At 44.7% G+C, this 20,890-nt stretch overlaps 1 protein-coding gene across 3 annotated transcripts in view; it reads left to right on the forward strand.

Moving 5' to 3' along the window:
* The window catches only part of DIAPH3 (diaphanous related formin 3), a 766,072-nt gene that overhangs the window by 171,968 nt on the left and 573,214 nt on the right, over positions 1–20,890 (forward strand). For all 3 annotated transcript variants that reach the window (XM_077297277.1, XM_077297278.1, XM_077297276.1), the window contains one exon: positions 8,734–8,838. In XM_077297277.1, coding sequence (XP_077153392.1) covers positions 8,734–8,838 — 105 coding nt within the window. The remainder of the gene's footprint in view (positions 1–8,733; positions 8,839–20,890) is intronic.

The following is a 20,890-nucleotide window of genomic DNA, read 5'->3' on the forward strand; positions in this document are numbered from 1 at the left end:
TAATAAATTGCCCAGCCCACGTAGTATATTGCACAGCCACGCAGTATATAGCACAGCCTGCATAGTATATTGCACAGCCCACGCAGTATATAGCAATGTGGGCATCATATCCCTGTTAAAAAAAAAAAATATATATTTAAATAAAAAAGTTATATACTCACCTTCCATTGGCCCCCGGATGCAGGCGAAGCAGTTACCGACGCTCCTCGCGCGCTCCGGTCCCAAGAGTGCATTGCGGTCTCGCGAGATGATAACGAAGCGGTCTTGCGAGACCGCTACGTCATCATCTCGCGAGACCGCAATGCATGGAGCGGTCACCGGAGCGTCTCGAGGAGCGGGAAAGGCCTGTTCCTGATCTGGGGGCCGACAGACGGTGAGTATATAACGATTTTTTATTTTTTTAATTATTTTTAACATTAGATCTTTTTACTATTGATGCCGCATAGGCAGCATCAATAGTAAAAAGTTGGTCACACAGGATTAATAGCAGCGGTAACGGAGTGCGTTACACCGCGGTATAGCACGGTCCGTTACCGCTGCCATTAACCCTGTGTGAGCGCTGAGTGGAGGGGAGTATGGAGCGGGCACTGACTGCGGGGAGTAAGGAGCTGCCATTTTGCCGCCGGACTGTGCCCGTTCTTGATTGGTCGTGGCCGTTTTGCCGCGACCAATCAGCGACTTGGATTTCCATGACAGACAGAGGCCGCGACCAATGAATATCCGTGACAGACAGACGGAAGTGACCCTTAGACAATTATATAGTAGATATATACAGTATATATGTGTATATATATATAATATGTTTATATATGTATATATATATAGTGTGCGTGTGTGTGTGTATATGTATATGTATATATATATATATATATATATATATATATATATATATATATATATATATATATATATATATATATTACACACACACATACACACACACACACACACACACACACACACACACACACACACACACACACACACATATAATGTATATATACAGCTTGAGCCATCGCACAGCCCTCCCTATATTCAGTATGAACCTGCACATTGGCTCCTTGTATACAGTATAAGACCCCTATATACAGTACATACACACATTTACACACACACAAAATAAACTTAAGCCCATACATCTGCACAGCAGACACAATGTAGTGATATCGCGTCTGCTGTCTCAGTCGCGCACACTGAATAGTGGAGGGAGGAGCCATTGGGTCCCTCCTTCACCATCATATACACCGCTGCTTGCATCCTGACGATGCAGATGGCTGTGACATTGGAGCATCGGGCATGGGAGGGCGGCTGTATGGTGCAGCACGTGGCTAGTGTTTTCAGCCTTTGGCTGTCTCAGTCCACGGGCCGGACTGGAACTGCCAGAATGCCGGATTTGGCCTCTGGACTGCACTTTGATCACATCTGCCTTATAGGGGTTGTCCCTCCCACTATGGACATTAAGAACCTATCCATCAATTCCAGGACTTAAAAATGCTGTGGAATTCTGCATGTTCCTCTATGCAATCTCCTTGTGATCTTGCAGTGAGGAAGGAACAGCAGGCGAGGGACACGCGTTTTAGTGATGTGGCTTAGCAGCCGCTTGTCCCTCACTATTCAGACTTTTATTGCTTGTCTTGTGGATAGATAATTGCTATTATGAGATTCTGGTATTTTTTCTCTGTTGTGGGGTTTACCCTGCAATGATCTGTTCCTGGTCAGACGCCGATTCTCTTTTTTTCATCAGAGAGTTTATTTCTCTCTTCTGTCTGATATGATGATGAGCCATCACTACTAACATCATACTTAACAGCCAGCTCCCCGCAGCTAGGCAGTGGGGAGCCAGTCGTCAGTCAGCAGGACATCGACAGAGTATATTGAATGAGAATATTGGAAGAGAAGGCGCTGCTCTATTGATGTGATGTCACCGGCTGCGGGAGAATCGCCCCCTGAGAGGTAACAGATTCTCCAAGAGCAGGACCTACCAGTAAGGACCTACCAGTAAGTTCCTAAACCCATCGCCCTTAACATTTTGCAGTCATGATGTGTTTTTAAGCCGCAGCGTTTTTGCAGAGATGTTTGAAAATTGCAGAAATAAGACAACAGTGTATTGCAGCCGCACTGTGTGCACACAGCCTAATAACTGTGATGTGACTGCATTACTGGTTAGTTCACCTAATGAGCGGTAAGAATTGCAGCCTGTATGGGGACTATTTAATTTGTGGCCTTTTCTCTGCACTTTATATAAATTTCAGACTTGTTTATTTCTATTTCTGATAACAAACAGAGAACTTTAAAAAAAAAAAAAAGTCTTTTTTTTTTTCCAAAAGAAAACTAAAATCTGTCCACTATGTCTATACAAATTGTGAGTGCAATCATTTCTCTAGGGGTACGATATACATTTGGATTAAGTATTGATTTTAGCTACCTTAGTAAATGAGCCGGTCTTGTTTTGATATTGAAAAACATTCCGTGACTCCAATGTCGGTGGATAAAGAACCAGAACACAAAATGTGCACGTATATGTTGACCTTTTCCCAAAATCCGCTTTCTGTCTTGAATTTCAGTTATTTTTCTGTGCGAGTGGATGCAGATTAAAGTAAAATCCACCCTTCAAATACAATTTAACCTCTCTCCTGTACAGATGACATTTTGGAAGCAGTGTGTTATCAGAGTGGGTATTTCTAGTCAGACTCCTCTGAGTACATTGCTGTCAGGCTAAGCAATTCACGTGGTTTATATTCACAAATTAATTGGATTTGGTCACAGCAGTGGTACACAACACATTTTCTTACTTTCCTAAAGAGCTGTATGTGCGGTTGTAACGGAGAAACGGGGTCAGTGGGTGCTCTCGTCCGCTTGCCCGGCTGTCTTTAGCAAGACTGCATGGACCACGGCTCATACCACTGAACGCCCGCTCTATCTCCCCGTGGGCAATACACTACACAGACAACACAGGGTTAAGGTAAAACAGTGTGGCAATACTTTATTGAACCACAGCACACAATAGCAAACAGAACAATCACACCATGGCTGGAATTGTTTGGTTACATGGGCGCATATAAAATATCACTGCGTCTCCACGTATTTCCAGTATGACCTGATGTCCGAGCTCCCAGGGTCACATGGGCACATATTAAAGATCACTGCTTCTCCATGTATTTCCAGTATGACATGTCAGAGCTCCTAGGGTCGCTACTCCATCTGTGGATGAACGCACAGAGAAGGGGTAACGACAAGCATAGGGAGATGACCAAGAACAGTCCAGAGAGTCCATACAAGGTCCAAAGTCAGTTGACACGAGAGTCACCACCTGGCTTATCTGACCATCTCCATGGAACCAGGCGACCAGCGAGTCCCAACCCTGGCTTTCTCCAAACAGATCCATGGTTCAGAGATTGTCTCTGGATCAGATCTGTGTCCTTCCAACCGGAGCCGAAAACCCATAGGTTGTATCCTATAGAATCCTAGATCAGTGTCCCTCGTGATGGTGCCATGATGAATTTGCTGCAGTCCTTTCTCTTCTCTGTTGTGTGGTTTGCAGAATGTCTGGCTGGTAGCTCTGTGTTGCTTCAGTCTCCCAGGATGTGATCTCTGAGTCTTTTTTATACCCAAGGCATGTAAGCTATTTTTAGAATTACCCAGGGTCTTTCAGTCCAACATCAAGATAAAGGTACCGTTACACTAAACGATTTACCAACTATCACGACCAACGATACGACCTGGCCGTGATCGTTGGTAAGTCGTTGTGTGGTCGCTGGAGAGCTGTCACACAGACAGCTCTCCAGCGACCAACGATGCCGAAGTCCCCGGGTAACCAGGGTAAACATCGGGTTACTGAGCGCAGGGCCGCGCTTAGTAACCTGATGTTTACCCTGGTTACCATTGTAAATGTAAAAAAACCCAAAACACTACATACTTACATTCCGGTGTCTGTCACGTCCCTCGCCGTCAGCTTCCCGCACTGACTGTGTCAGTGCCGGCCGTAAAGCAGAGCACAGCGGTGACGTCACCGCTGTGCTCTGCTTTTACTTTACAGCCGGCGGTCACAGTCAGTGCGGGAAGCCGCCGGCGGGAAACGTGACAGACATCAGAAGGTGAGTATGTAGTGTTTTTTTTTTTTTTACATTTACAATGGTAACCAGGGTAAACATCGGGTTACTAAGCACGGCCCTGCGCTTAGTAACCCGATGTTTACCCTGGTTACAAGCGAGCACATCGCTGGATCGGTGTCACACACACCGATCCAGCAATGACAGCGGGTGCGTCGTATTGCAGCCGACCGCCGCCACCAAAAAATGTTGCTTGTAATGTTTTTTGGTGCGTCGTTCCCGTCTTTTCCGACCGCACATGCGCGGCCGGAACTCCACCCCTGCCTTCCCGCACCTCACAATGGAGCAGCGGATGCGTTGAAAAACAGCATCCGCTGCCTCCTTTGTGCGGCGCTTGCACAGTATGCGTCGGTGCGCTGCAACGTCGCATTGCGACGTGCAGTGCACGACGCTAGTGTGAAAGTAGCCTAACCCACTCAATGTACAGTCACTATTACAGACTTACACAGTATGTTAGATAGTATATCAGTGGGCAAGTCTGTCCTCTTGACCCACCAGACATAAACACTTAAATTCACAAGCCAATATACAGACAAAAAGTTCTTTTGTTTTTGCAAAACATGGTTGTCTGGGAAATTGAGATACAATCTGGTTTCTTCACAGCGGTAATAATTGACACAAGGCTTAACCCCTTAGTGACCACCAACACATCTGCTGACTGACCTGAGATATAAGAGAATGGCATCCCCCGATGAGAGAAAATGCAGCAGCCGTCCACTGTACACTATAGCTGACGCCCTGTTACATCAGCCATGATCAATGTTGGTGTTTGTTGACTATGGCCGTTTAATTCTTAGATGGTGCTGTCAGTAGTGACAACAGCATCTAGCTGGTTAAAAAAAAGCATGGGGGCTTCCTGTTTAATCCTATTGGCCGATTGAGATCATGATTGCGGGGTCCTGATCTTTGCTATGGCAATTGCAGGCCAAGTAATGGACCTAGGGTCTGCCAGCTGTTGTGACCTGTTATGTTAGCAACATTTTAGTGGTAAACATAGCATTTTTAATTTCTGTAATTCCACTTACCGTATTTTTTCGACTATAAGATGCACCAGACCATAAGACGTGCCCCAAATTTTAGGGTGGAATATAGCAGAAAAAAGAGTTTTATAAGATGGAGGTCCGTCTTATTGTTTGAATTTAAGGTATCTTACTTGATGGCCAGCGGTGGTAGAGCAGGGTCACAGGAGGCATGGTTCCTTACTCAGGAAGCCGGCGGCGGCATTAGTGGGGCAGTGCTGCAGTCCCGGGGTATCCCAGCTGTGCGATTCTGTGGGTCCGGTGTTGGCGGTGAGGCAGAATCCTTTCTTCAGGATTCTGGCGGCAGAAATGTGGCAACGCTGTGGCCTGGTGTCCAAGGCTAGCAGAGCTGAGTGCATCACCGGTTTCTCGGCGGCCATCTTCCAGCCCTCGCGTGCGCAGATTGAGATCTTGGTGGACCTCGGCTTCAGGAAAATGGCTGCCGAGATCTCAATCTGCGCACGCACCGCCTCCGGCGGCCATTTTCCTGAAGCCAAGGGCCACCGAGATCTCAAGCCCACAGCCTCAGGAAAATGGAGTGCGAGAGGTCAGTTGAGATCTCAATCTGTGCACACACCGCCTTCGGCGACCCACGGCTTCAGGAAGATGGCCGCAGGGAAACCAACGATGCACTCCACACCGCCGACACGGAGCCTTAGCATCACCTCACCTCTGCCGCCACCGATTCGCTGAGGAAGGGATGCTGCTTATCCCCGGTAAGCCTTCTTTCTGACTATAAGACACACCTCCCATTTTCCTCCCAAATTTTTTTTGGGAAAAAGTGCGCCTTATAGTCCTAAAAATACGGTAGATCCCGAAAAGCATCTGAAGGCTTAATAAACTGCGTGACTGCAGTTTTCATTATGTTCAGGGGTGCTGTTTTTATATTGGTATAACTTTTGGGGGGTCCCCAATTTATAGGTCCCCCAAAGTCACTTCAAAACTGAATAGGGCCCTAAAAAATAAGTTCTGTTGATTTAATTAAAAAAAAAAAATTGCTGCTAAATTTTTAAACCTTCTCGCATCGTAACAGAGAAAAAGGACATTTTACAGATGGCGCTGATGTAAGGCGGACACAAGGTAAACGTTACTGAGTGACTATTTTGTGTGGTGTGACCGTCTGGAGTAAAGCCATAATCATCCAATTTTTAATTTTCCCAAAAGTCTGATATTTTTATAAATAGAAAAAACCTATCAACCTAATTATACCAGTTACATTAAATATAATGGGTCACGAAAAAAGTCTGCAAATCACTGGGACATGAAACATAATGTGACACACGATAGAGTTGAAAAAGAAAAGATTGTCTTTGTCACTGAGGGGTTATGGACTTGAGTGAACTTTGTAATCCACATTTATGAACATCTTAAAGTGTCTGTACAGCAGTTATCTCTTGTGGTCCATCTGACAATGGGGAATGGGGGTCGGCCAGGTACAAGCATTATACACATGGCCCATCATATGGGCACAGGCACGTGATCTGCCTCAGTAGTTGTACCACCTGGCATGGCTCCCCCCATGTTTGATGTAGGATTGGGTGACAGTCATTTTACCAACCCTATAAGTAGCTGTCTGTCAAGTAGGTGATTAGTGTTATCAGAGTCATGGCGATGATGGCCACCTTTACCCGTTCCTTTAAGGGACCATTCCTCTGAATTGGCGGCGTGCCTTTCTTACATTCGTCATCCTGACTTCCACTTTGTAGGAGATGGGCAGCATGGATAATGGAAACTATTCCGACAGGAGCACTTGGATGTAATATTTAGCGAAGTGTCACTTTGTAGCTTGCATAATTGTTATTAAGGCTTTGTATATAAAATAATGTAATGACTTATTAACGGTAAGGGAAGAATGAATTGTACTTACGACTGATAACAGAGAACACCAGCAGACGTTACCACTTGTTATGGAGCCATTGGGATAGTGCCAGCCCCTCAGGTGATACATTTTACACATGGCAGATTTGCTACATCTGGAATATTTATCTCGGTGGGCGGCAGACACAGGGATCTCGGCCACAGATTCTTCGCCTCCCGAGATAAAGGTATTGGGTACTGGAGCATTCAAGAGTCTCACAAGTGTAATCTCTGGAGTGACCATACTTGGCCATCTTACAGCTTGGTTTCCACAATATAAATATAAGGATTCTGAATTTGTAGCACTGTTGGCAATTACTGAGGCTGATAGTAGACACTTTTTTGACATAACACCGTTTCTGGCGTCTTGCATGGTAACTGTCTTCATGCATGACACCAACTGTGCTGGTCGCCTAAAGGAGAGCAGAACCGCGCCTCATCTCACCATATTGGTCCTGGACCAATAGTCCAGTGTGGACATATTTATTCTTTATGTACTCAGATAATCTGTCCACAGAGATTCTCCTCAGGACTGTACTGCTTACATAGGGAGCAGTCTTGCCCTACTTGTGTCCTCCTAGAAGATGCGCATGCACTGTTGACAATGAGTGATACTTATGTTGCCCACTGCAGCGCTGCGGATAGGCTCCGCTTATAGGGGCTTCGCCTTTACTGTATGGTCACAGGATGGGCCAAGCATCTGACTTGAGATGTGTGAGACTGAGTCAGGATTCGGATCGGTCCCTTTGGATGGTCATTCCCTTTTTATCAGACAGACTTGATAAGCCTGAAATTTCTTGTCCCTGATGTTATTGTCCCATAACCCCTGATGAAGCCTGGTGTCTAGTGAAACATTTCAGAGAGCGTATGACCTTTTCATATATTTAGTCATGGTCCCATTCTGTATTAACAATTACAGCACGATATCAATCTTTTATGGAAATTCTACCTACAGTTTCTTATAAATGTCTATTAAATTTATATATAACCAGTAGGTTTCAGCTTAAATTGTTTGGGTTTCTGGAACTTTGTAAACCTTGATTTTTTTTTTTTTTAAATGTATATTCTAGTGTATAGTATATAAAATAAGCTGCATTGATGGGGTGGAAATATGCGTAGTTTGCCTATTGGCAGTATAGTATTAGTAAAAGTTTATTTCTATTTGCCATCTACAAGGGTCTCCTAACAAAAAAAAAAAAAATTGTAAAGGAGGCGATTGTCAAAGAATACTGCTCATATGTAGGTCAGGTAGTAGCAGTGGGTGTGAGCCTACAAGACCTCTTGGACCCAATCATAAAGATGAACTAAGAAGTTTGAATTTTCGCAAATGTGTCGTGTAATTCCTAGTTGTGCAAAAATGGAGCAACTTTAGCCAGACTCTATGAACCCCGCAAATGGCAAAGTGGGCAGGGAATAGTGGCTGACAAATTCATTGTAATTATGCTACAAAAGTGGAGTACCTTTTTTTTGCGGCAGTGCCCGGCAGCTAAGAAGTGCACCAAAATCAGGAAATGGCTTCTTAACGAATTTTGCCAGTGCACTGCTCACCAATAATGGTCTACAAAGCGCTTGTCTTGATGTAATTTGCATTTAATAATTGTCTAGCAGTGATGTATTAATGAGGCGACCAGTTGCCCATCGGTCCCTGGGATAGCCATCATCTGATCTGGTGAAGCTATTCTCACAGTGACAGAGTTCTGTATCTTTTATCCCATACTTTACCTCCTTTTTTATCTTTTATGCTTCAGGAAGATATGAATTTGAATGAAGATAGAAAAGCACCACTGCGTGAGAAAGACTTTGCAACCAAGAGAGAGATGGTCCTGCAGTATATTAGCACCGCTTCCAATGTGGTAAGTGCACTGTGAAAGTCTAATCGGAAACGCTGGCACACATACAGGAAGAGCGGAGCAGCTGTCATGAGGGGAGGCCATGAAGTCTGGCTTCCTGGAGGGTCGTGTGGGACACGGGACACAAATGTAACATCAGTTAGATCCTCAGAAACCGGAAAAGGCGGAATGGCCCCGTTACCTTGTGGATTCATTGCTTCACATACCGTCTTGTATGGTACAAAGAGAAGAACTGTCCCAGGAAAGCCTTAGCATGGCAGCCTCATACACGTTCATTGCTTGCCTGACCTGTAACGAGGCTCTGATTCATGCTGCCCTCGGGTTACGCAACATGAATTAACCCCTTAATGACTGCCAATGTCTTTTTACTGACCTGAGATATGAGATTAGCCTCCCCATACAGGTGACAATCCAGCAGCTGTCGGCTGTACACTATAGCTGACAACTTGCTGCCTCCGCCACAATCAGTGTTGGTACAATCCATATCTGCTTAACCCCTTAGATGCAGCTGTCACTAGTGACTATATCATAGAAATGGTTAACACAATATGGCTTCTCCCTCTTCATCCCCATCGGCACCCTGAGATCATGATTGTGTGGTCCTGATGTTTGCCATGGCAATTCACGGCCAAATAGCGGCCTTAGAGTCTGGCGGCTACAGCGGCCTGTTCAGACGTTAGCGACATTTCAGTGGTAAATATACACTTTTTGATTTTTCATGCCACTTTGTATTAATTCTTGAAAAGCACCTGAAGGGTTAATAAACTACCTGGCAGCAGTTTTCAGTATGTCAGGGGGTGCTGTTTTTAAAATGGTATCACTTTGAGGTTTTCCAATATATAGGATCAACAAAGTGACTTCAAACCTGGATAGGTCCCTAAAAACAAATTTGTAAATTTCCTTGAAAAAAAATGAAAAATTACAGCTACATTTTTAAACCTCCTAAAATGCTAATAAAATAAAATAACATTTTACAAATGATGCTGATATAAAGCAGACATGAGGGAAATGTGTTATTTATTAATGTTTTGCTGTGATAAGACTATCTGGAATAAAGGGATAATCATCCAAAGTTTGGAAATTACTATTTTTTTTTTACATTTTTGTCAAATTTCTGATATTTTTATAAATAAACACAAAGAATATTGACCTAAATTTACCATTATCATAAATTATAATGTGCCATGAAAAAACATTCTCAGAATCACTGGGATTTGTTGAAGTGTTCCAGAGTTTAATATTCTTTTACATAGTTAGTAAGGCCGAAAAAAGACATTTGTCCATCCAGTTCAGCCTATATTCCATCATAATAAATCCCCAGATCTACGTCCTTCTACAGAACCTAATAATTGTATGATACAATATTGTTCTGCTCCAGGAAGATATCCAGGCCTCTCTTGAACCCCTCGACTGAGTTCGCCATCACCACCTCCTCAGGCAAGCAATTCCAGATTCTCACTGCCCTAACAGTAAAGAATCCTCTTCTATGTTGGTGGAAAAACCATCTCTCCTCCAGACGCAAAGAATGCCCCCTTGTGCCCGTCACCTTCCTTGGTATAAACAGATCCTCAGGGAGATATTTGTATTGTCCCCATATATACCTATACATGGTTATTAGATCGCCCCTCAGTCGTCTTTTTTCTAGACTAAATAAACCTAATTTCGCTAATCAATCTGGGTATTGTAGTTCTCCCATCCCCTTTATTAATTTTGTTGCCCTCCTTTGTACTCTCTCTAGTTCCATTATATCCTTCTTGAGCACCGGTGCCCAAAACTGGACACAGTACTCCATGTGCGGTCTAACTAGGGATTTGTACAGAGGCAGTATAATGCTCTCATCATGTGTATCCAGACCTCCTTTAATGCACCCCATGATCCTGTTTGCCTTGGCAGCTGCTGCCTGGCACTGGCTGCTCCAGGTAAGTTTATCATTAACTAGGATCCCCAAGTCCTTCTCCCTGTCAGATTTACCCAGTGGTTTTCCGTTCAGTTATTACTACATAAATGGACACTGATCAGATTTTAAAAAATTTGGCCCGATCACTAAGGGGTTAAGTGACAGGTTCTCTTTAAACACTGCCTTTAAAGTCCTATCCAGAATATGGATTAAAGTGAGTGACATCTGAACTTTCCAGCTAGTTTTAGAAGATAAGGTTGCCAATTTTTCCAAAATGCCCCTTTGTCTAGATTACTGTCACATGTGTTGTGGCGCCCCTAGTGGTCTTTTCACCCGTTCTCTTAACATTGACCTATCGTGTCCAGTGCTGGTGAGAAAAAGCTCCTCCTAGTTGGCTGATTTTTTTTTTTTTTTTTAGCTGGTCTGCCCAATAACAGTAATAGCTCCATTGACCTTCTACAAGATGATCAAGATGGTGGAATTGGGCGGCTTTCCATATTAGATCACGACGTGGAATAGCCGCCCCTTCTTCTAAGACCTGATTACTTTTATGGAAAAGTGTCCAAAGTGCCAGAAAAAGTGGAAAAAGTATTTTTGCCCAAATTTAGTGTATTTTTTAAGCAGTGCAACTTGACTTTTTGGTTTGGTGCAATGCAATTTTTTTTAATTTTTGTCCTTTTATGGTCATTAAGTACTTCAATTTTCCCAAAGCTGATAGGAAAAAAAATAGTTTTTGCAATTTGTTGTCTAGGTGCAGATGAATCCCATTCATTGCATGAATCTAATAGAGGTCACTTGACTCGATAATGAGCCGGAGCCCAGCTTTCCAGAGGGCTGTCACTAGAAATAAAGGCAGCACAATGGCTGCAGTGCTGTGTGCTCTGTGCTTGGCTCGCTGGCATTATTCTGTATTCCTCCTTGTATTCCAATAGTGTGAATTAATGCACATTAATCTGTATGGCTGGAGATTATGAAGTCCCCGTCTCGGATCCCATTCCTGCTCGCACACATCTTGTTCAGCATCTCTATTGATATCGCTGGCAGCACAATGGCCTCCTCGAAGTGTCATTGCACACAGTGCAGCTGCCATAGCTATCCGACTCCTATCTTCCTTGGGGAAAAGAGCTCAGCAGTTTGTTCTCCAAATAAATTACTTTCTTTTTTATGTAAGTTGCAGCATGAAACCACTTGAGGGATTTTCATCCAATTGTCGGGATTCTAAATATACTGCAGATGTTGCTGCAATTAAGAGAGTGTGACGAGCATAAAGCGTTCAATACAAAGAATGTGAAATGAGTCCTCCTCGCCCCCTAACACAAGGCGTCTGGTATTCGGGAGCACCCCTAATGCTTACGTGTGTACGTGGAGCCAGCTCCGTTCCATTTACCCGCTGGCGGTAACATTTGCATGAATAAATGCGCTGCTCTGGAGCTAATAATGAAATATAAATGGCGGAAATAATGAAATATTAAAGTTTAACTGTTAGCATTGAAAAGATGTTTTACAGCACTATTATCTTTTCTATTGGCTGCACATTTAAAGGGTTCATCCATCCAGGCAAAATTATATATCAAGAAAGGCGTAGAAGGTGAAAAAAAAACTAAATGGCCAAACCCCCCTTTTCCTTGTGATTTTTCTGCATCACTACAGCTGTATTTGGTATACCGGCACTCCCCGACTGATGACCTTCCGATTTACCTGTGACTCCTGGTCAAAAACATGCAAAACCCCTAAAGCTTCATAGCTGACCTCTGTGGACCACCCGTGGTCTGCTCCTCTGCAGCTTCCACCACCTCCTAGCCGGAGCTCCCTGCACATCATAAGGCTGTGGCGTCAGCATCGTGGCCTTATCACACGCAGTAACCTCGGAGTCCGGACGCGCCCCAAAGTCTTGGCCTACAGTGAAGGGGCCGGAGATGCTGCACACGACCCCAGAAAGAAGAGGACCTGATCACGGCTGGCCGGCAGCAGAGAGGTGTATTAGTGCCAACTTCCAATGAACAAACCTACAAAATCCATCTAGCTGGTAACCAGGACCGCCTGGATTTGTATTACTCACCTCTCCTTTTTGTCCCATTTTTCCCTTTCTGTACAGTTTAGGCTATGTGCACATGTATAATGGTCCACTGCGGATTTTTCTGCAGCGGAATTGATAAATCTGCAGGGCAAAAACACTGCATTTTTGCTGCAGATTTATCGTGGATTTACCGCGGTTTTTCTGCGGATTTCACTGCTATTTTACACCTGTGGTTTTCTATTGGAGCAGGTGTAAAGCCGCTGTGGAATCCGCAGAAAGAAGTGACATGCTGCGTAATGTAAACCGCTGTGTTTCCGCGCGTTTTTTTCCGCTACATGTGCACAGCGTTTTCTGTTTCCCATAGGTTTACATTGCACTGTAAACTCATGGGAAACTGCTGCGGACCCGCAGTTGCAGAAACGCTGCGGATCTGCAGCAAAATCCGCAGCGTGTGCACATGCCCTTAAGGTTTGAGTTTTCTAGCCTTTTTTATTCCCATAAGTACTTAAAGGGAGTCTGTCAACAGACTTTTGCTCTCCCAACTGAGAGCAGCATGATATAGGGACAGACCCCCTGATTTTAGTGATGTCACTTTTGTTACATATTTTTTTGTTATAAAATCCCTTTGTCTGCAGTGCATCCAGCAGTTCTCTGAATGCTGAGCTCTGTATACCCCCACACCACTGATTGGCAGTTTTCTGCCTATGCACAGTGTACGTCGCTGCTAATCAGTGGTGGGGGGAGGTTATACAGAGCTCTTAAATATGGTGGGCTACCTTGCAGCATATTTATTAGTTCTCTAGTTATAATCTCCTTCTGAATGAAACACTGATTTTATTAAAGCTACAGTAAGCAGCCTAGTGAGTGACATCTCTCTGGAATCAGGGTCTCTCTGTACATTATTCTACTTTCAGATTACATGGCAAAAAACTAGTGACCGATTCCCTTTAAAGTTAAGGGCTGTTCTGTTTGTGCGTTTACTAGTGAAGAAGCAGTGCTGAAAGCATACCTGTTTTTTTCAGGTAACTTCAGATTAAGCTGTAAGGTATGTGTACATAAGCTAAAACACTATTGACTTTTATTGTCAATTTTTCACAATTTCTCCAGATATGTCTCTGAGCTAGTGGATGGACTCTAGGTTGCCACAATGTCTTCCCTACTCAATACACTTGGCCCGGCGCCTCCCTTCTTTTTGCGATGCCGTCCTCCTCCTTCCTTTGTGTGGATGACACATCCCTTTGTCATCCACACAGTCTCTCTGGCACTGTGCTCCTGCGCAGGCGGACTTCTCAGCCCTGTTTAAGGCAGAGCAAAGTGCTGCAGGAATGGTGAAAGCTCCCCGGCGCATGCGCACTGCAGTACTTTACTCTAGTCACATGTACACACGCGCAGGAGCGCGGTGCCAGGGAGACTGTGTGGATGATGTAGGACACCTTATCCACACAAAGCTAGATGGAGGGGAGGATCGTAAGAAGACTGGAGGCGCCGGACCAAAACATTGACACCCCTCAGAGGAGGCAGGCTGAAGCTGCATGATATGGAATACCAGAGACTCTGCGTGTAAAGCCACTAAACACATTAGATGTTCTGAGGTTTTTACCTTACTAATTTCCTGATGCCCACGGTAGGACTAGGTTGTGAGAAAGCATGGCCCTGCCTGCAAAGCCGCAATCATCAATAGTGTCCTGCAGGCTACATTAGGTCAAAGAAGGGATCAATATGTTACCAAACCCATTCTCTTTCTACGTAAATAATTTGGATTGTAAATTTGAAGAATGCTGCAGATTTTCAAGTGTGAAGAATACCCAATCTGCTGCGTTATTGCCCCAGAGTTTCACCATGGCTTTTATTTTGGAATACAAAAGAAAAAAACTGTAGACATACAGTGGGGAATCACTGCCGGTTTTACAAGTTTTCCCACCTACAAAGAATGGAGAGGTCTGTAATTTTTATCGTAGGTACACTTCACCTGTGAGAGACAGAATCTAAAAATAAAATCCAGAAAATCACATTGTATGATTTTTACATAATTTGCATCTTATTGCATGAAATAAATATTTGATACCATAGAGAAACAGAACTTAATATTTGGTACAGAAACCTTTGTTTGCAATTACAGAGGTCAGACGTTTCCTGTAGTTCTTGACCAAGTTTGCACACACTGCAGCAGGGATTTTGGCCCACTCCTCCATACAGATCTTGTCCAGATCTTTCAGGTTTGGGGATGTTGCTGGGCAACACTGTGTTTCAGCTCCATCCAAAGATTTTCTTTGGGTTCAGGTCTGGAGACTGGATAGGCCACTCCAGGATCTTGAAATGCTTCTTACAGAACCACTCCTTAGTTGCCCTGGCTGTGTGTTTCAGGTCACTGTCTTGCCATAAGACCCAGCCACAACCCATCTTCAATGCTCTTACTGAGGGAAGGAGGTTGTTGGCCAAAATCTCCCGATACATGTCCCCATCCATCCTTCCTTCAATGCGGTGCAGTTGCCCTGTCCCCTCTGCAGAAAAGTCACCACAAAGTATGATGTTTCCCCCACCATGCTTCACTTTTGGAATGATGTTCTTGGGGTTGTACTCATCTGTTTTCTTCCTCCAGACATGGAGAGTGGACTTGATACCAAAAAGTACTATGAAGGTCTCATCTGACCATGTGACCTTCTTCCATGCCTCTTTTGGATCATCTATGGTCATTGGCGAACTTTACATGTGCTGGTGTGAGCAGGAGGACCTTGGGTGCCCTCCAGGATTGTTGTAATCCATGAGATCATAGTGTGTTACTAATGGTAATGTTTGAGACTGTGTTCCCATCTCTCTTCAGGTCATTGACCTGGTCCTCCCGTGTAGTTCTGGGATGATCCCTGACCTTTCTCAGAATTATCCTTACCTCACAAGGCGAGATCTTGCATGGAGCTCCAGATCGAGAAAGATTGACAGTCATCTTGTGTTACTTCCATTTTCTGATAATTGTGCCAAAAGTTGTTGCCTTTTCACCAACCTGCTTGCCTATTGTCCCATAGCCCATCCCAGCCTTGTGTAAGTCTACAATTTTGTCCCTGGTGTCCTTAAGCAGCTCTTTGGTCTTGGCCATGGTGGAGAGGTTGAAGTGTGATTCAGTTTTTTATACAGGTGCAATTAATATAGGTAATGAGTACAGAGTAGGAGGGCTTGTGCAAGAAAAACTAACAGGTCTGTGAGACAGAATTCTTGTTGGTAGGTAGGTGATCAAATACTTATTTCCTGCAGTCAAATGCAATTTATGTAATGATCATACAATGTGATTTCCTGTTTTTTACCTTTAGATTCTGTCTCTTCCAGTTGACGTGTACCTTCGATAAAAATTACGGATCTCCCCTTTCTTTGTAGGTGCGAAAACTTGCAAAATCGTCAGTGTATCAAATCCTTATTTTCCCCACTGTCTCTTCACTACATAAGCTTCTGAGGAAAGTGTTATTGCAGTGTAAACGTTGTAGGTTTTGTATGATGGCGTTTCATTTTTAGCAGCATTACTTACACTTAATTTCTCTTACCCCCATGACGGCACCACGGAGAGAGAGGGATCCGCCCTCAGGGACAGGAAACCCACAGGTTAAAAAGGCGGGACCTCTCTTCCACCTCAGTTCGGTTTCCTGTCCCTGACTGGGAACCTACAGGTGAACATACCTGCATCGCGGGATACCGGGGACCATCTGTCTGGATTCAAGCAGCGGGGGGCCCTGCCGCGGTCAAGGTGGATTTTCGTCCCCGAGGGCACAATCCGGGGTCGGCGGGCCCTGAGTAGGTGCAGGGAAGAGATAGTGAAGAGGAATCCGGCCTGCCTCTTCCCTTTCATCACACGACCGGTAATGGGTAGCAACGGCTACCTGGTAAATTACCGCCGGTCTGGGGCCCTGGGGGGTTGGTTTGCGGCGGCCACCGACAGGAACGGATGGTATGAAGGCAGCGGCGGCACTTCCGATACCCCCAGGCGCCGGCGGCCAGCATGGCGTGCAGCAGAGGCTCTAGTGGTGCGCGAGACTGGCCGCAGGTTAGTGCGCAGGCGCAGCGGGAGTACTTCTGGGTCAGCGCAGGGCGCCTGGAAACCGGAAGCTAATGGCGCTGCAGGCGGGGGATTTAAACAGCTGAGCAGCCTGGAATCGCTGCTCAGCTATTTTCACCATGAGTGGATCAGAGCAACCCGCAGAAGAGATTCTGCAACCCCTACCGAAAAAACGGCCGCAGCAGGACCCGCAACCACAGCCTACTCAGCGCCACAGCTCTGGATTACAACGCAGCAGAGGCTCCAGTGGATCCAGAAGGAAGGCAACGGTTCAAATTGAGGACGCATCTCCAAGACCTGAACCGGTACCTCCCTCATATCAGGAGGGTAAGTGAACTCCGTGAATGTACATATTCTAAATGGGGTTTTTGTTGTGTCCCTAGGGAAAGAAATGTACGGGGAAAACTAAGCACAAAGTGTGTGCAATCTGCTCTGCAGATTTACCTACCACATGGGTCAAAAAACTCTGTGCGATTTGCATAGATGGAACTTTAAGTGAAGAATCCCCAAGATTTGTATCCGACCTTAAAGAGCTGATTAAATCTCAGGTGGAAGATGCGTTAGAAAACGCAAAAAACCTTAAAAGGAAATGCAAATCGAGACGTAAATCCCCGGATTCCAGTTCCAGTGAGGAACACAGTATCCAATATAGTTCTGATAGTTCCCTGTCCTCTTCATCATCCTCGACATCATCAGAGAGTGGTCGTAACTGTTTCCCTATAGAAGAAACAGATGCGCTAATAAAAGCGGTTAGAACAACTATGGGGCTGGCAAACACTCGGTCTAAAAAAAAAAACGGCAGAAGATCTTATGTTCAGCGGCTTAGAGCAGAGAAAACGTCGGGCATTTCCGTTGAACGAAAAAATACAAACCCTAATAAAAAAAGAGTGGAAGAGGCCAGACAAGAAAGTCCTCCTAGCCCCAAAGAGGAAATATCCGTTCGACGACCCTGCATGTTCTACTTGGGGAAAAGCACCTAAAATAGATGTCGCAATTGCGAAGGCTTCTAAAAAATGTGCGTTACCCTATGGACAAGAAGGCCAAAGTGTTCTTAAAAGGCTCCCGGGAAGCAGCTAGCGGGGGTTTAAAACAGGGAATAGCCGTTACATGCACTGCAAGAGCATTGATCGTGTGGCTGGACCACCTGGAATCTCAATTGAGGAACAAAACCTCACTTGAAACAATATTGGATTCCGTGTCGGTAATGAGAGGTGCTGCTGCATATCTGGCAGACGCTTCTATAGACTCTGTGAGACTGACGGCAAGGTCATTTTTGTTTTTTCGAATGCAGCCAGAAGAGCATTGTGGCTCAAATGCTGGCCAGGAGACCTACAAACAAAAGCAAAATCATGCTCCATACCATGTGAGGGAGAATTTTTTTTTGGGCCTACCCTAGATGACATCCTCGAGAAGGCCGTAGACAAAAAGAAAGCCTTCTCAGGGTTTCTTAACCAATCTTACAAACGGCCCTTTCGGGGTAGGAAGTTCATGCTTAAACGCCCTCCAAAAAAGCAAAAAGAAGGATGGGAAGATAAAAGATTTAAAGGCAGAGGCTTCATGTTTAACAAACTGGACAACAAGAAGAAATCCCAATGAAGGTGCGCCCCAGGTGGGAGGAAGACTAACATACTTCCTTCAAGCCTGGGAAAAAATATCAGGGAGCGAGTGGACACTGAGTATAATAAGGACAGGTCTAAAGTTGAGGTTCTATACAATGCCACACAACCATTTCGTGATAACTCCTCAGAGAAAATCAGAGGTCGAACAACTGGCCTTACAAAAGGAAATATGCAGTCTTCTCGCAAAGAATGTCCTACAGGAGGTTCCACAACAGGAGGAAGATACGGGATTTTATTCTCCTCTTTTTCTCCGAACAAAACCAGATGGGACGTTCAGGACGATAATAAACCTGAAAAAATTGAACAAATATCTAGTGACCCAAAGTTTCAAGGTGGAAACAATAAAAACCTGTGTCAGATCCCTTCATCCGTCTTGTTTCATGACTGTAGTCGATCTGAAAGACGCATACTATCATGTGCCTATCCATCCCAGTTACCAGAAATACCTCAGAGTGGCGGTGATAATGCAAGGGGAACTGAAACATTATCAGTTCAGAGCTCTCCCATTCGGCCTTGCTATAGCCCCGAGAGTATTTACGAAACTGATGGCAGAAGTGATGGCCCATATAAGGGAGCAAGACCTTATAATAGTCCCATATCTGGACGATCTCCTGGTAGTGGGCAGATCCTCACATCATTGCAGTCAACAGTTGGACAAGGTGATGACAGCCTTGTCAAATTTGGGTTGGATGTTGAATCTAGAGAAATCCAGAATTATTCCAGTACAAATACAACAGTACTTAGGAATAATGATAGATTCGACAAAACAAGAATGTCGTCTTCCAGGGACGAAAGTTACCAACGTGATACTAATAACTCAAATAAGGCTTTCTCCAGTCATCACTTTACGGAAGGCAATGTCTGTGTTAGGGTCAATGACAGCCTGTATACCAGCAGTCCAATGGGCCCAGTACCACTCCAGAGATTTCCAGTGGGAGATACTAGAAGCACAACTCCGATTAAAAGGGGATTTGGAAAAGCGCTTAAAAATCTCCTCACGAACAATATGTTCCCTAGGTTGGTGGATAGACCCGACCAACTTAACCAGGGGGGTTCCATGGGTATGGCCAGTTTCGGTAACCCTAACCACGGATGCGAGCCCATGGGGTTGGGGGGCTCATTTGAAAGATCAAATTGCCCAAAGCCCTTGGTCAGAAAAAGAAAAACTATGTTCATCAAACATGAAAGAACTCTTGGCGGTAAAATACGCACTCGAACACTTCCTAGTTTTCCTCCGTTCCCATCATGTAAGAGTACTATTAGACAATTAGACAACAGGGTGGTGGTGGCATACCTCAATCACCAGGGGGGAACAAGGTCCCGCTCGTTGATGGAAGTGACAAAATCTAGAGGGAACTTTTAGCAAAAAAGGGGTTTTCCTCAAATTTAATTTCAACACTCTTGTCCAGTAGGAAACCAGTAACTACCAGAGCATATGGCAAGGTCTGGAAGACGTTCCTCTCTAATCCAAATGTCAGTGTGTCTGGGAAAATCCCAATTAACCCTGCTGTTCTGTTTAGATTTCACATAAAAAAAATTGTACCAAATAAAGTAAACAAAAATTAAAAAAAAAAAAATTCCCACAGAGAGTACCCCCCTAATGACGAAAAGTCAGGGAGCCTCAAGTCTCAGAATCACACGCTGAATTTTTATAACATTATAGAATTTCAAAAACGGTCATTTTTGACCTAACAGAACAGCAGGGTTAAGGAAGTGCTAGAATTCCTTCAGAAAGGATTAGAAAAAGGGTTAGCATTAAAGTTCAAATTGCAGCATTGGGTGCCTTAGGCTACTTTCACACTAGCGTCGTACTCGGCCCGTCGCAGTGCGTCGGGCCGACGTACCAATGCTAGCAGTGAATGCGCCGCACAACGGGGGCAGCGGATGCTGTTTTTCCACGCATCCGCTGCCTCATTGTGAGGTGCGGGGAAGTGGGGGCGGAGTTCCGGCCGCGCATGCGCGGTCGGAAATGGCGGACCGTCAGCACAAAAAAAGTTACATGTAACGTTTTTTGCTGCCGGTGGTCCGCCAAAACACGACGCAACCGTCGCACGACAGTTGCAACGTGTGTGCATACGTCGCAATGCGTCGCCAATGTAAATCTATGGGGAAAAAAAGGCATCCTGCAGACAACTTTGCAGGATGCGTTTTTTTCGCCAAAACAACGCATTGCGACGTATGCAAAAAAACGCTAGTGTGAAAGTAGCCTTATACAACTGTGACCTAGCAGGGAATCACTGGATAAAAAGGTTTGTAAAAGCCTCAATTAGGTCTAAACCAGTCATACACCACACCTCCCCTCCCTGGGACCTAAACCTGGTACTTTCTGCACTCACGAAAGCGCCTTTTGAACCCTTATCTCAAGCTTCCTTAAAGATAATCTCCCTGAAAACCTCTCTCCTGGTAACATTAACATCAGGACGCAGAATTAGTGACTTGCAGGCTCTCTCCGCTTACCCGCCTCTAACCCAGATACTAGAGGA

This window comes from Ranitomeya variabilis, chromosome 3 (assembly GCF_051348905.1).
Source record: "Ranitomeya variabilis isolate aRanVar5 chromosome 3, aRanVar5.hap1, whole genome shotgun sequence".
In the NCBI taxonomy this organism is placed as follows: Eukaryota; Metazoa; Chordata; class Amphibia; order Anura; family Dendrobatidae; genus Ranitomeya; species Ranitomeya variabilis.